The 16738-nt window shown below is 36.9% G+C and overlaps 1 protein-coding gene across 4 annotated transcripts in view; it reads left to right on the top strand.

The window, feature by feature from the left end:
• Positions 1-16738, top strand: part of arhgef10la (Rho guanine nucleotide exchange factor (GEF) 10-like a) — a 122350-nt gene that overhangs the window by 44259 nt on the left and 61353 nt on the right. For all 4 annotated transcript variants that reach the window (XM_044122199.1, XM_044122200.1, XM_044122201.1 and 1 more), the window contains 4 exons: positions 2268-2413; positions 4220-4392; positions 8303-8418; positions 9684-9811. In XM_044122199.1, the coding sequence (XP_043978134.1) occupies positions 2268-2413; positions 4220-4392; positions 8303-8418; positions 9684-9811 (563 nt within the window). The remainder of the gene's footprint in view (positions 1-2267; positions 2414-4219; positions 4393-8302; positions 8419-9683; positions 9812-16738) is intronic.

The following is a 16738-nucleotide window of genomic DNA, read 5'->3' on the forward strand; positions in this document are numbered from 1 at the left end:
TTTTCAGGACTTGTATATGAGTTGATTCACCCAGTCTCCTCTCCTTGCATTTACAGCATTGACATGGCAGAATTCCAATATAAAGATAGTACTCTAAGTTGTTCCTGTAAACCTTCAATGAAAAATGTTTCCTTTTGTCGCAAAGGATCTGGTGTACCAGAGTAGGAAGCATAAATATTTAAGTAAGAAATCACATCCATCCATCAATTATCTTCTGCTTATCTGGGGTCGGGTCCCAGAGGCAGCTGCCTAAGCAGAGACACAGAATTCATTTTCACCCAGTAACACATGCAGTCACATCATAATACAAACAGCCATTCAGTGTCATTTGAGGCTACTGATACTGAGAAGACCAAAAATAAAAATCATAGCAGCATATTCCATCTGTTAGAGAAGCTGGATAGAGTTTTAATGATATGACAGATCACCTTATCTTAACTAATAAATTATTTTGTAATTTCTGTGAGATAAAATCAGTTTAATTTGGCAGAAATATTTTGTGAAACAAATTATCAGAATCTGGCTTCCATTTTTAAATAAAACTTGATGAGCCTGATATTGTGTCTTGAATAAAAATGGGATATGATGAGAGAAAGACTGTGCTTAGCCCCCAGGGTTGTAGGAAGCCATATGTGTGAGCAGTACACTGGTCTTTGCCAGATTATTTAAATCAACCTCAGGTGCACAAAAGCACACAACAGACTCCAAAAAGTCATCCAAAAAAAGCCAAATTGGTAAAGCTGTGACACGGAAACTCAAAATCCCCTCTTTCTGCTTCCATAGGACTTCAGAGATAAAGCTGTAGATGAGCGTTACTGCTCAAAAAAACTTGATTAACAAGTCATGGAACTTTAATGTTAAAAAAACCACATTGTGACCACAATCTGATTAAAATGCTGAGAGAGACCTCAAGCGAGCTATGTAGAATTAACTAAATTCAATAAACTGAAATAATGTTTCAGTAAATTCTTGCACACTAATTGAAAGACAGTTACAGTTGCATGTAATTCTCAAAGTACTGTGAGGTATTGGTACTGAAGCTTTTAAGACCTGCGGTGTGCTTTACCTTTTCACACATAGTGTTCTGATTTTATCTTGGATAAAAAAATTGTCGCTGCGGAATCTGCTGCTTGGTTTTGAAGTGATGAGGTTAGGTTCAGTCAGAGGTTTGTAAAACGTTAGATTTTAAAATCTTATTAGTTCATTATGCAGTGGATAGAGTTCCTTGTAATGTATATATCATGTAGATTTATCCGGTTGTTATTACTTTCAGGACAAGAACTTTAAAAGGTAAAGCAGGATTTATTTTTCCTCATGCCTGAGACCCGGTGAAACTGCTGGAACTTTTAAATCCCTGCTTTGTTTACTGCAACTAAACTGTAAAATGTTGTTTTAGCATTTTTCCATCATTTTTTAAACATCTCTTGGTTTTTTACTAAAATCATAGTAATTATTGTTAAGCATCTTTTAAACTTCCATACCTTTTGTTTTCTCCTAAGACACCTTGAGTTATCTTAAGTGTGAATGGCTTTTATAACTTCATCCCTCTAATCTGATCTGACCAAACCTTTGCTTTGGTTCAACTTCAAAGCAAAGTTGAACCAAAGTGATTAAAAAAGCCTTTAGCTGTTCTTCTTTGCTTAACATATGTGTGGGTGACGTAAATAGTATGTGCAGTTTTCAATAACTGCATCTGTTATAAAATGTTCTAAGTAAATTTATGAATGAATTTACTCATGCAACAAACTTTGCCTGTATTTATATGTTTTTGTAGTAGTTCTGTTATTGTGGCAGAAAGGATTGTGTCCCAGTGCTCATAAGCCAATGTGATTTCTGACTGTGTTTGTACTTAAGTTGACAAAATGCCATATACAAAATAATTTTTAAAAATGTTCCAAAGGGTGTTTTGTAAGCACTTATTTAGAAAATTGCAAGCATTTCAAACAAATTGAGAAGCTCATAAGATGTAAATTTGTCTTAGGTTTTTTCTAAACTACTGTGCAAATACATTACGGGAAAGTCTTTCAAGGGAAACGTGCAATCTTTTTTTAAACAAGGTTTACTGAATGAACAGTGCTGTTGACATGTAACTGTGCATATGCATGCATGCATGTTCTGTGACCTTCAGCACAATGAATGTGTTTCTAATCCCAGATGAGATATGGTTTCTTTTGACTTTTCTGTCCTCTAGGCACTGTGCTCCAGAGGATTGGAGCTTTGTGATACTGTCTCATCTGCCTTTGATCTGATTGTTGTGTCCCTTTCAGCAACTGAACTCAGAGCAGAGGTCACTGGTCCTTTGTGAAACACTTATTGAGACTGTGTATGGTGAGCGGGGACAAGTACTGAAGTCGAAGGAGAGGAAGGTCTTCCTTTTTGATGATGTGCTCATCTGTGCCAACATAAATGTCAAGTAAGTCCTTGTTATTGAGCATATTGAATAAATTCAGAAATAGTTTGCTAATGTGAGGTAATGTCTAGAAATGTTCATCTAGAATTAGATGAACATTTTTTTAAAGTTGAGCTTAGGAAAGTACACATTTTGGAGAAATACATATTTGATTAAAAAGGGCTCCTATGTGATGCCTGAGGTTTTGCAAAGATAATTTGGCGAACTACACAGTAAAGAGAAAAGACTGCAAGGGCTTTTGAACACTATCTGAAGTTGCAGGAGCTTTATCAGCATTAAACAAATGGTAGAATCCCTAACAACAGCTTGAGGAGTCCCAGATTACTGACATAAAACGTTTTTAGTTTATTTCCAATTTATCTTTCTTGTCAGCACCATTGATCATATCTCTCTCTTCCTGTCTCTTACGCAAGTAGTAAACAAGGAAAGTTTTTTCTTTATTTTTTTATTTTAGCGAAGTCCCTGTCAAGGATGTTACTTAAAGCCATCTTGTGCAGCCCCCAAAGGATATTATTATTTTATGTTTTATTTCAACACCAGTATGCAGAGGCTTACAAAGTATGCCCATTAGAAACTTCACAAAAATGATAGCAATGTTAATTCACATCCAGAGTAAATAACAAATAAAAATGAATTCCACTAAAGGTACTATTTAAAAAAACAATAAGTGATAATATAAAGTTAACTAGATGTTTATATTCACTGCGTAATGCTGTATATCAATATATTTTTCCTGCAATCTAAGTCAAAGAATAAATATAATGACATGATAATGATAGAATCAAATATTTAATATCATCTTCTTCAAAGTCAGATGGTTAGTATTTGTTTGACTTGCTTTTAAGCAGTACTTAAGTTGTTTGGGTACTCTTCCCCAAGCTTCTAACAATTTGTTGGAATTCAGCCCCTTTCTTTACGGATCTGCCATAAATGACTTTTTTTTAATGAGAATGAGACTTTTTGATAGTCATAAGCATTGACCTTAAGTTATTTCATAATTAATCTGGCGGTATGCATAGAACCTTTCATTTGAAAGACCCATTTGTGACTAGGTTTTGACCTACTTGCTGATTTCTTTGGTATTTATACATAATGTTCTTTCCTTATGATGAATTCCATTCTGTGCAGTATACCTGACTCAACAAAGTAAAAAACATCCACAAAACACAATGTTGCCACCTTTGGACTTCACAATCAAGTTGGTGTCCTTGGCCTTACAAACCTCCTCCTTTGTTGTGTAATGATTTTCAAAATGACTATATACTTCAATATTAGTCTCATCCATCAGACAACATGTATCCAAAATAAAAGATTGTTTTTGCAAACTTTTATCTGAATTTTTATGGTACTTTCTGAGTAAAAGCTTCCACTGTGCTAAGTGGCCTTTGTTAGGATAATGGCACTGTCCTTTCAATTTTAGCACTTTTTCATAAACCCTTTTCTGTTGTTGAGGGGTTGACACTCAGATTTCAAACCACAAGCATTTTATCTCTGGGCCACAGGTGTGCCTCAGTTCAAATGAAATGTGAATTAACCTATTTGAAGCTTGTAAAGCCATCATCACATAAAAACTCAAAAATCCTAACTGACCAAAACCAGAATTTTTTTAGTCTGATTTTATATCAGAAAAAAAAAGAAAATAGTCTTTTTATTTCTTTTTACCAGTGTGTGTACATTTCTGGTATCAATTGTGTGTAAATCCCTTTTTTATTTCTTATCTGAATATCCTAGTAGTCATTCTGGTAGTTGCCTCACTTTGTTTTAAAATTTCCTGACTGTTTAAACTAATTTTGTAATTATTTCCTACAGAGGACCTCCGGATATTAGCAGCCTTGTTCCTGTTGGCCCCAAGTATACCATGAAGTGGAGCGCCCCCCTTCAGCATGTGCAAGTAGTAGAGGTTGGCCAGGAGAACTCTCAAAGCAAAGACACCTTGTTTCAGCAGAGTGGGACTAAGAGGCCAAGTGGGGCCTGTAATTCAGGTAAAAACAAATATGTGAACTTGTGCCGCTGCAATATTTCCCTATGCTTCACCCTCTGGTTAATCTCATCACTTTAAACTGACTGTTAGTCTCAGCCTCTTTCTCTGAGTCAGCAAGGCTAATCTGTTCCTGTTCTCAAGTGGAGAGAGGAGATGGAGGGGTGGAGATGCAGTCATGCTGCTTGTCTCTCTGATTGAGGATGTGTTTGTGAGGGGGATAGTGATGATGGTCACTTGTTCCTGTGTGTCTGCGGTGTTTTATCTTGGAGAGTGATACTGGGGAAGGGAGCCCCAAGCTGCATCATCCTCACGGTCTCATTTCAGTCTCTGATAAACCACAAACATGTCTGAAGAGGAGTCATCAATCCGTCGAGATTATTCCTTGCCTTTCTAGGACCAATTAGAGAGCCGGTAGCGGCAGATACGAATCTGTGGTTGAAACAGTAGTTCTCCCACCACTTCTCACAATACTCCGATGTGTACCAAGCTTGACAAGATCGCTGATAAATGTGCCATGGGAAAAGGAAGATACAAAGCCTTATAGGGATGTAATGCAGCACACTTTGTAAAGTTGCCGCTCCATGACTTAAATATTAATGGTGCCTTCTTCAGTGCTCCTTGTGTCACACTCAGTAAGCACCTACTCTTTTGAGAGCTGGTTTATATTCTCTCTGGATTTAGTTTTTCTTGTCTTTTGTTCAGGTAGTTTATACTCATATCCTCACAGCTTTTCTGCTAGGTTTTAGGATCATTTAGGATTAGCTCTCAGTGCAGCCTTCTGCAAGTTTCTCTAACTCTAAAATATTGGATGGTGTTGGAATCCTTCTTTTTTCCTTTTTTCTTTTTTATAACCCTTTTGGGGTTGTGTCTGTCCCAAAGCCATTTTCACCAGTTGCCAAATTTTCAATTGGATGTGCAATACCATGTATTTACATACCATGTGATGTAATTCAGCATAGTGTCTTGTTGACATGTCTTAGCGTAACTTAATCATGGAAGGTGAAAATCATTTTTCACCTTCCACCCCACAGACATATCTTTCTAGAAAAAATAAATAAATAGACTGCAGGCGGGTTTGTCTTTCTCCCTCAAACCTTCCATCATCCTGTGTCTTTATTCTGCTGTTGGGCTTCTTGTCTGTATCCCCCAACACATGGAGAGCCAAACAATGTTAATGTGTTTTCCCTGAAAGCCAGTTGTTCCAGGTGTTTATTCTCTTACACTGACTTACCCCCTTTCACAGCTTTTATTCCTGCTTCCTGTATGACCCCCTGTCAGAAATGCTGTTTTTTCTTTTCCATCAGTGGTGTAACTGAGGGTTTGGCTGGAGATCAGACAAGGTTTTTGACATAAGCATTGAAGCTGCTTTGTCTTTAAAGCCACTAGCTAGCAGCAATGGCACAGTGGATGAGTGTGAGGACAGACTCCTCTGGGCTCAGGCCTTCCACACCAGTGAATGATGTGCCTTATGGCCAGCGAGGATAGTCATGTCTTAGTGTATAAACCATATCCTGCCTCACCAACTGGATTATGTTGGATTACAACTCAGCACATTCACCTCTTGGGCTGTAGCCAAAAACAGGCCCGGAAAGACCAGGGGAACCTGCACAAAGGTCCAGGCAATCCCTTTGAAGAAGACAATGCTCTGACATTGTTCTTTCAGCACACAGCACTACCCCTTTATATTCAGATGTCTCACCTATTGATTTGCTTGCGTAGATGACAGATGTCACTGTGTGCCAGTGTCAAAGATCCTATTAAACCCCCAAAGCTACAATGGCACTCTTTAGATGAATAACACCAGCCCACCCTTCCCCATTTCCCTCTCCCATAGTCTCTCTTATGGCTCTGCTCTCACTCCGTTTATGCACGCGAATAGCAAAACAGCTGCAGGTCCCCTCGGATGAGCACGCCTCACTAAACTCGCCAATCTACTTGCCTCTCCTGCTACTTTATTATGTGGCAGCGGAGACAGTGCAAGGGCTGCTTTGGAGCAAAATCTACCTGCAGAATTTAATTAGGCAACTCTCACAGAGCTTGCTGCCGGAGAAATGTGGGCCAGGGGAGCTGGGACGGGGGACGGCAGACAGGAGGAGACGTGGGTATTGATTCCTGGTACTGGGAGAGAAAGACTTTGAAGCCTGCGGACCTCAAATCGATGCTGAATTTTGCGTCTAATGAGGCACCTGCATTCTCTTTGGCCAGCAAAGGGCATCATAGCCCCAAATAACAGTTTCTCCATCTATTTTTTTTTCTTTACTCATAAATTCACTCTCTGTAGTTCAACAAATAATGGTGATCGATTCTTCTATGCACTGAAACTCTTTTATTAGTGCCCACTAGACTTTGAACCAAAGCAACTTCACCTCCTGCACCTGTATTTGTTCTGTCAGACAATGCCTTCCTTTTCCTGTTGATGGAACAATTTGACCTTGAGCTTTTACTTTTTAATCTACATGCAAAGAAAAATTGGAGACTAGTAAAAATGGCCTTGTAGGGTCTAATCTTACAAATGAATAAAAATTCAAATACAACTGGATGGACAAGTAAAATGTGTGGATATGTAATGGTATAATACTAATATTTATGTCTTTGTCTTAAGAGGACAAACATATATTGGTGAAAATGATATAACATTTTCAGTGGTATGAATAACTTAATTCTTTATTGCATATCAGAGCTTCTGCCTCACAGAGGTGCAGCTCCTTCAGACTAGGGGCAGCAGTAACTAGAAAACACGTGGTGGAACTGTGCATTTGTTGAGCTTATCATACAAAGTACTTCTCAACGCTGCTTTACAACACTACTAAGAATGGTTGTAAACGGCATAATGGACAAACATTGTTTATGATGATGTGCTAAAGTGGAGTGTCTGAAAGAATATTAGCTCCTTTAAGAGACCGACGCCAATTTTAAGACATCAAAATGGGAAGTCAAATTTCTTTTAAATTATATGTAGATATACAGCATTTTTACATTAACTAACAGTAACATAGCTACTTGACTGTGCTATAAATTGCCTGGAAAATGCACAGTGCCTCTCTTTAAAAAAAATAAATGTACAAGTTTCTTTATTCAAAGGGATTCATTTTAAATGCAGACAATATTTGACAAGTAATTCCTAATCATATATATTTTTTCCATATTTTAAACTAATGAAACTGCGACCAGAAAGGGATCATATATTTCTACTTTTTAGAGTGCCAAAAGTTTTTAATTGATGTGACAGGGTGTGTCTCCTAAGTTGTGCTTCAATGAGAATTATAATTTTTTTCAATACCTTTTGAGCTATTCTCAAATCCCAACAAAAATGCAAATTTTTATGAATGATTAATCCCCTTTCTCTGTAATCAGAGGCAAAACCTTCATCTGTAATCACAACATTCAAATGATTAATATAATTGCTAACAAGTGTTCTGCATGTCAGCACAATGTAGAAAACAGCAACAATTTTGACCAAGCTGTATATTTAGTGGCTTTACTCATAAAATAGCATTAAATGCAAACTGATAGACATGCTCTAATTTGGTGTCTGTGCACTATTATAATAGTAACATGACATCTGCTCAAGACAAGTATATTTAACAAAAACTATTAAATACTGGAACTTAAAAGAACAAATTAACTAACAATTTGGAGTAGAAAAGCTTTATAAAGTACTGGTATACTTGATTAGACAAATGAATATTAGTGCAAATCAACTGATATCAAACTTGAAGCGTAACGTAAATGAACTCTACAGCATAAGAATAACAACATTTACCTGTTTGTGAGTTGAAGTCGTTATTGGCTCAATAAAACTGACTAAATAGTTGCATTTTATTACTGTGTACTGAGACTGTGACTCTCAGCATGTGCTGCATTATGCAATCTGATGCTTATACCCTAACTTTGTTGTGCCCATCTCCCAGGTAAAGCTCTCTTGGGCCCTCCACGGTTGTACCAGGAGCTGCAGGAACTTCAACATGACCTTTCAGTTGTGGAAGAGGTTACTCTGCTTGTGGGCACACTACAGGGAATATACCAGGTGCGTCTTGAACCTACATATTGCAGTTAATCTCTCCCCCCTCCTCCCAAAAAGAAAAAAAAGAAAGCCAAATGGAAAAGTCTCAGATGTATTGTGTTTTTTGCTTAAGCTGAAACTGTTGAGATCACCAAAACATAGTTTGTTCTGTTCACATGCATCACATCACTGCACAGGCTAGGTTGTTCAGAACGTGTATGCTACTATTTTTGGTCTTTGAGAAAAACGCTCACAGAGAGACTGGTGCTGAAGAATTAATTTAACCTATGCCAAGAGTGCTTTTAACATCATGTTATTTGTGATCAAGTTTCAAAAGATGATAAATTAAAAATGTTTGATTCATAGAATTACAAAACCTTTGGAACTTCTCAAAACTAGAAGAGGAAAAACAGAGAACCCATTATGATACTTAAACAGTTAAAGGTTGAACATCCAAGAGGTAGGAATTCTACAAAGAGAGGGAAACATTTTTCAGCTTTTTCACCTGAAAAAAAATAAAGAAAATATTTTTAAGATGTTATTAAAATAAAACTACTTTTTCAAATGATTAATTTGCAGAAGCACATAATCTTCCATCTTTCTCCCCTGCACTAGAATAGTACCACAAGGGTGGGAATGAGATGTTCTCTCTGATACAAAAGAAACCATCAACACCGTCCTCTACTATACAAATCAGTAGCCTTCCTTATAATTTTCTGGTAGCACATTTAGGGCACTACATGCTACATACAGTAACACAACCAGGGAGGTAGACTCCAGTAATCACCCGAGTTTCACTGGCTAATGGTTGTACCTTTGCTTCTCCGGGCTTAATGAGCACAATGTTCTCAGGAGAAGTGATGCTGGTATGGCACTTAATGGCTGGTATTCCTTTCCACCTAGTTATATTACTGTCTGTTGAAAAAAATTAAATAGACAAAATACTTCTACACAGCTCATTTGCTGCAGAAAATTGATTTCATTCTGTTTGACTTGAGGGTCCAGGCTTTACTATAAAATGGATGTCAGAACTGAAATAAATTCAGAGTTATATTTGAGTGAATGAACAAGATTGCACAGTTTATTATCTGAAGAAAATTGGTTCAAATAATGCACTGCAGGTTTATCAAAAAAAAAAAAGAAAAGAAAAAACATACCTTAGGACTGTGAGCTGCTATAGGATGGACCTTTGGTTTTTATGTGCATGATTTGTGCTGTGTGCTTGATGACCCGTGCATGCCATAGATTAGAATCAGCCAGTTTTAAATATGTGTGTCTTTCTTTCAAAGAACCTAAACACCACCGTGTCCCAGGACTGGTGTCTGGCTCTGCAGAGGCTTATCCGCATCAAAGAAGAACAAATCCAGTGTGCTAACAAGTGTCGCTTACGCCTGCAGGTGCCTGGCAGGCCAGACAAGTGAGTAGAATTTCACATAAGGTAAAGCTCTAATTGAAACGTGCAGCTAATGGCATGCTTGGGAATAAGAAAACATGACAATAAATTTTGAGACAACACAAAATGGTGTCCCCGTTGTGGTAGTTTGCTAGAAGGTTTTTCATTTTGATATTATTTTAATGGCATTTATACCAGACTAACAAAGGAATAGTCCAGTTTTATTTTATTTCAGATAATACATTAAAATTACATTATGATAATGAATGGTGAAAATAAGAATCTGTGTTTATATAGCACAGATTTAAAATAGAATCTCATGGAATATAAAATATAATATAGTTTAATAATTTTTTAATATGTACAGTATTCCGACACATCTAGTACAGCAAAGGCACAAAAAAGTTTATTATTCAGGGCAATCTTAGAGGTGTGTCTGTGAAACACAGATCTTAAGTTAGATATGATATTTAGTTTGACATACAAAATTGCACAGTGGTTCTTTAAATATTTGTTCCTTTTCTCTGTGTTGTTTCTGTGGATGACACAGGTTGGAGGCCAATTCAAATAAACAAGTGTTCTTAAAAAGCATTTCAGCAAGTTTTTGTGTGTTTGTGTGTGTGTTTTCAAGTACTCTCAACTATTTCACTCAATCCATAACTATGTTGATACTGACTTACTACAGGGTCTTCCAAAACTATTCTGACTTCTTCAGTACAAACCTTAGTGTGTTTTATTGGAATTGTATGTGATGGCCCATCACAAAGCAGTACAAAAATAAAGGAATTAGGCCAGATGAGGCTAAAATTGCACTTTTTGTCCTACATACACCTCCAAATCACCCTTCATTGTAACCACCATCTTCATTGTGAAATATAGTGGTGACAACACTATGCAGTCTTTTTGGAGGATGGTCATAGATGATGGGAAAACAGTCCTACTAAGTTAGAGCATAACTTTAAAAACAATTACACATTTTACTTAGAAGTGCCTTTCATAACAGTCAATGATAGTTTCCAAGAAAATAAAAACAACAAACATTAAGAAACATGCAGCAGTGAATCAAAGGAAGTTGGCAACCTGTTAGAACCTGCAAGTTAAACTTCCATCCATCCATCCATCCATCCATCCATCCATCCATCCATCCATCCATCCATTCATTCATTCATTCATTCATTCATTCATTCATTCATTCATTCATTCATTCATTCATTCACTCATTCTTCAACACACTTATTCCTTGTGGGATTACCAGAGGTGCTGATGCCTATCTCTAGTAGTCGACGGGAGAGACACCGGGTCTTTCTCCAGATCATTATTTTTTAAAATTTTTGTAACCTAATATGAAACTTAAATTTTTCTTTAATTTTAGTCTCTTTATTGATGATTATTTTAAAATGAAGGTTGAATAAAATATGAAGTAGAACAGAAAAATGTTGTATTTGCATATTTTAGAATTGGATGTTTAACTATTATAGAAAGAAAAAACGCTGCTTAATTTTTTTTTGGGATTCTACAACATTTTTTTTTTTTCTGGATTCAGAAGGACAGCTTGTGTAAAATCATTTTCTCACTTTCCATTAAAGGAACTGAGGTGACATATGGTATCTCCTATTACCGAGGATCATTGGAACACCTTTGCATTTCTGCAAATTAAATATGAGAACGGTTTGCTCTGTCTTGAGGGGATAATTGCTTAACTAGAATATATATTTTTTAAATGTGTGCATAAATAAATAAAAAAAAGTCACAAAATGTTCTGTTTGTATAATTTATTGGATTCACTCTGCTTCACTAGAACTTTTTGCATAGCTTGGACTACCTACAATTCATGATGAAAATCTATGATACATTTTCTGGTTAGGAACTGATCTCTCAGTCTCAGGGTTTCCCAGTTTAAGTTTACACTTTAAAATGTGTGAGGGAGTTTATATAGCCACTAATAAAGAAAGAGTTCATAAGGGCTTTACTGTCTGCTTTTTTGGGAGATTAAGGCTTAGATGGTCAAAGAATCAAAAGCTCTGTTAAGGGATATGCATGGTTTTCTTTTAAGTTAGTTAAATTTTGGTTTGTGACTGAATCAGTAATTTCATTATATACTTTAGTTTCAATCTCCATTAACTGTAAACTGGAGTATTGTGACCTGTGCAGTGATTCATCCAACCATACAGATCCAGAGATAGTAAATACTAAATGTCGAAGGGAAAGTAAACCAACACATTTCTATTTTATTCTTTTTGCACTGTTTTGTAATATACTGCTGTATTTTGCAGAACAGTGTTTCTGTCATTTAGCGTTAAACCTCTCTTTGTGTTCTTTTTTTACAGTCTCTGCATTTTTGTGGAAATACATTTTTTTATATCCTCTATAAAATGTAGTTTTCTCTATGCCTCAAACTCCATGAAAGCTGTATAATTAACCAAAATGCAATGAAGTAAAAACAGAAATACCTTGTGGATTGAAAGCTTGTGGGTACAGCAACAATGGCAAATGTACAACATTTTTCCCTTTGACCTTGTCAGTATCGCTGATACAACCAAAGTCATTCTGCATTTAGAATTTAAATGTTGGCGGTAGGGAGGATCATGGGTTTAATCAGAGAAGCAGTATTCATTTATCTCACTTTCACATGTGTAATCAAACAGACTCTTGAAGTGGCTTCACTGTCATACATGAAGTTTAAAATATGGAGGTGAATTTATGTGGGTGGCATGATTACTGAAGGACTGAACACCTACTTAGAGAACAACAAAGATGGCAAGAAGAGAGTGTATGAGTAGCTTAGAGTGTTACACAGGAGCTGCTGGGAATAGCAAATAATGGCAGATTATAATGGATCCAATTTTGTGGCTTCTGTTGGGAATTGGATAAGAAACAGGCAGGGGGGGACAGAAAGAGAAAGATTGTGATAAAGAAACTGAAGCCCCGCAGAGACAGAATAAGCAGAACGAGGAGAGGAAGAAAGAGAGTGAAAGTGATGAGCGACCCCCTCCATGAAAGACTTGGCTTGGTGCCGGCAGGGCAGTGGCAGTCAAAGTAGAGGGCCTAATGCTTCAGAGCCAGGGAGAATCAAACTGTGCCAAGCCAAGTTAAAGTGACAGCTTGAGCAGAGTAGCAGCTCAGATCAGTTCTCCCACATCTCCCAGTTTCCTCATCGGCTGTCACCCCAGGCCTGCAGGGCCAATCTGCTTACTCAGATGTTTGGTGGAGCCAGATGTCATGCTTACAACAGAGCCCCCAAATTCCCCTTAAAGAGGTAACCTATATGCTGAACTCTTGCGATAATGTTGTCAGAAAATACATTGTCAAAGAGATTTCCTACCTCATGCATAGGTGCCTGCTATATATTTGTCTTTAAGATTTAGATGATGTAGACCAGGGTTTCTCAATTCCGGTCCTCAGGGTCCACTCTCCTGCATGTTTTAGACATGTCTCTGCTCCAGTACACCTGATTCAAATGATTCCACTAGCTCCTGCATGTCATCAAGTGCTGTAGAAGCCTTTTAATCACCCACTTATTCAAGTTGGGTGCAGTAGAAGGGGAACACCTAAAACATGCAGGGAATTAAAAACACTAATGTAGACCAAGACCTGGGCTTAAATCATGCAAGGAAATGGTCCTGGGATTTGGGGAGCAAGAGAGATGAATATCCTGAAGGCAAAAGGGGTAAAATTTTGGTTGTGTGATAGCAATCTAATTGAGGTTGGGCCTCGGTGTTGGACGGTTGGACCACCATGAGCCTAGGGGCACAGGGTGACAGGTGGCACAGCGGGTGCTCAAATCATTTTGACACTACCCAGGGTGCAATAGTGGCAGATTGCAGGGAACAGTACTGGCCAGACTCTGTCTGCTGAGATTCTTCCACAAACACAAATGCACCAACACATTCATAAACATGTTTATGAAAAAGTTAGACTTTTTTTCTCTTCCTGCTTCCTTTTGCTACTAATTTGACAATTAATCAGCTTTGTGCAACATTACTTCCAGCATCTGTGTTTGCGAGTTACACATCTTCACACAAGTTTCCTGGTGACAAATGCAAATGCACTTAAGCAAGCATATGTTTCAATAAAAGTAGCACACATTAAGAAACATACATCCACATGCTTCATTTGGTGTTGTGCCTTTTCTCTGCTGGTGAGAGAGTGGTACCACAGCAGGAACCCCCTGTACTGAGTTGGTCCCCTCCTGTCTGCCCAGGAGCGAGTCTCTGCAGTCAGGCAGCACATCACAGCCTCCACACTGCAAACAGACGAGTACGTGGAGAGAATCCTGACTGGTGCCTCAAAGGCACCCTCCTACGTGTGACAGCAGTTCATTAACATCCACTTTAGGTGCATATGCAGGAGCAACCAAAGGCCCTGATATGGGGACCATGCTGTGGCATGCAGCAGATATAGAGTTCAAATTTTATAGTTAAACTAAATGTTTGTTGATTTTCTTATTTCTTTGCCAACCATCTCCAAGAACAGACTGTTCATAAGGGAACCTTTCATTTTTGCTTAAAAAGAGTGTATTATTTGCAGATGACTTACCATTGCAAGGGCAACAAATCCGTTCATACTTAGAAGACTGATACTTACCCAAGTCATTCTTACTGCCTGACTCATCCAGATAGACAAGTCTCACTCTGACTCCTTACAAACCATTTGCATGTGAGAGTAGTTTGTTGATTCTAAGGAAAATACACAAGTTTATGTAGCATTTCTGAGGCAAAAGCAGTTATAATACACACACATATATATATATATATATATATATATATATATATATATATATATATATATATATATATATATATATATATATATATTTCAAACATTCATATTTGTGTGAAAGAGTATAAAGATGTTGCATTGATCAGTCATCAGTTACAGTTAAATTGCTTTCTCTTGATAAGATCTGTAGAACTGTCAAAACTGCACAAAGATTATACACAGATAGAAAACTATGGATAATCTACGGATAATAGAGTTCTTCCGTGGTTTAATTGCCATTTTGAAAGAGCTTGCTTTGAACTGTAACTGTACAAACAGTGTACATTTTCACAACAGAACATGGTTGATTCTGACCCCATTGAATGTGTGATGCTTATGGATAGATTTTATTTGAAGTAGGACACATTAACGTTTACCAGTTTTAAAAAAAGTAAATGCAAAATACTTTTTAATATTGTGTTGTCTGGATAAATATAAACACAACCAAAATTAATTTAGGGTGTTTGAGTAAAAATCTAAATTGAATAACTTTAATTGTAATTTTACATTACCTGCAATAGTGTGTAGTAAACACATAAAATGCATCCAATTGTCAGAACATTAGTAGATAGAAAAATAAACTAAAGATTCTGCAAACTAAAGATTGCAGAATATTTTGTTTTTATATGAAGCAAAGGACCATATAGCAATACAGAAGCTGTATTCTCGGACGTTTCAGCCAATCAGAAAATGTTTAATAAATTGTACCAAATTGTACAATTTATTAAACGTGGCAATATGGTTAATAAAATAGCAGGGTATTTTTATAAGCTTGGGTGGTAGTTAAAATCATTTTGGTTGTGCTTGTTTTATAATGACAAAAAAAAAATAAAAAATAAGCGATGTTCTTTGACAGCAAACAAATTTGAGTGTTTGTTTGTAGCCATGCAGAGATAGGAACAGATGCTCAGAGAATCTGTTTTGCAGGGGTATCAAGTTTTGTGGAGTTATTTTAGAAGTGATGCTTGCTTCAATCACTTATGTTGGTTGTGTATGTAAACGAGTGAGATTAGCAAAGTGGAAAGATGAGTATACACACAGAGAGATGTTTGGTGGACACTGGTGGGGACAAAATGTTTTGTTTTTCAGTACTCAGGGTCTTGGTCTTGAGTAAGCTATGTAACCTGCTTAGGTTAATGGAATCCTGTGCAGTTCTACACACTAATAGTGTACTCAATCTTCTCAGGTTACCTGGCTGCTCCCTTTTCTTATGTCCATTGTGTCTGCCTCTGATTATAAGCAAAATGCTAAAGTATTGAAAACATAGCTGTTTTCTGCTGATGGAGTCAACCGCAGCAATCCTTGTGGCTCATAATATTGCTATTTACAGTGTTTTTGACTAAGATTGTTAAAACACCAAAATATTAGAGCCTGGGTGTTAATTTTGCTACTTCAAATGAATAAATTAATTAGTGTGGTAATGTAAAGATTATGAATCACATCTTAAAGGCTGTTGGCTTCACCCTCCCATACATAATAATACACAATTGGCTGTTAGATTTGCCTAGAGGGAATCTTCTTACAATTGTGACTGCTAGGCAATACAGATTTTACATTTCAGCACCAAGGAGAGTGCCTGTCAGTGGGAGCTACAGCTATTTTCGAGCCAGTGTATGTTTGTAATCCTGAATCTGATACATCGAGCCCAAATCATCCCACAATGCTTTGCATGGTTTGAAAAAATATCTGAGCTTGAACTGAAACAGTGTTAGTCTGAGTGCAATTTACACATAACGAACAGAGGAGTGAATAATTGCATAAAGGTAATTGTCAAAGGTGTTCACATTTAATACCAATCAGGGCTAATCAAGGCAAAAAAGGAACACTTAGTCAAACATGTAGATGTGATTGCCTATCAAAGTGAAGAAAATATCTGCAGCTAATCACAGTAAACAAAAAATTACTTACTATTCATTCAAATATAAATATGTAATTGCCCTCCTCCAAAAGCAAGAAGGGGATGTTTGACTTTGTGCATGTGGCTCGCAGAAGTTCACCCTTTGAATTAAACAGCAGGCAGAGTTCATCAAAAATATATGGCATAGCAAAATAAAAACAATAACAATAGCTGTGTATGAAACCAAAGCTTGACTTAGTATTTCCAGTTCACTGTTTGTAAACTGGAAATACTAACATATATTGTATTACTTTATAAGGCTTTTTCCACAACATCTGTAACATCCTACAAAATAA

This window comes from Gambusia affinis, linkage group LG07 (assembly GCF_019740435.1).
Source record: "Gambusia affinis linkage group LG07, SWU_Gaff_1.0, whole genome shotgun sequence".
Taxonomy (NCBI): Eukaryota; Metazoa; Chordata; class Actinopteri; order Cyprinodontiformes; family Poeciliidae; genus Gambusia; species Gambusia affinis.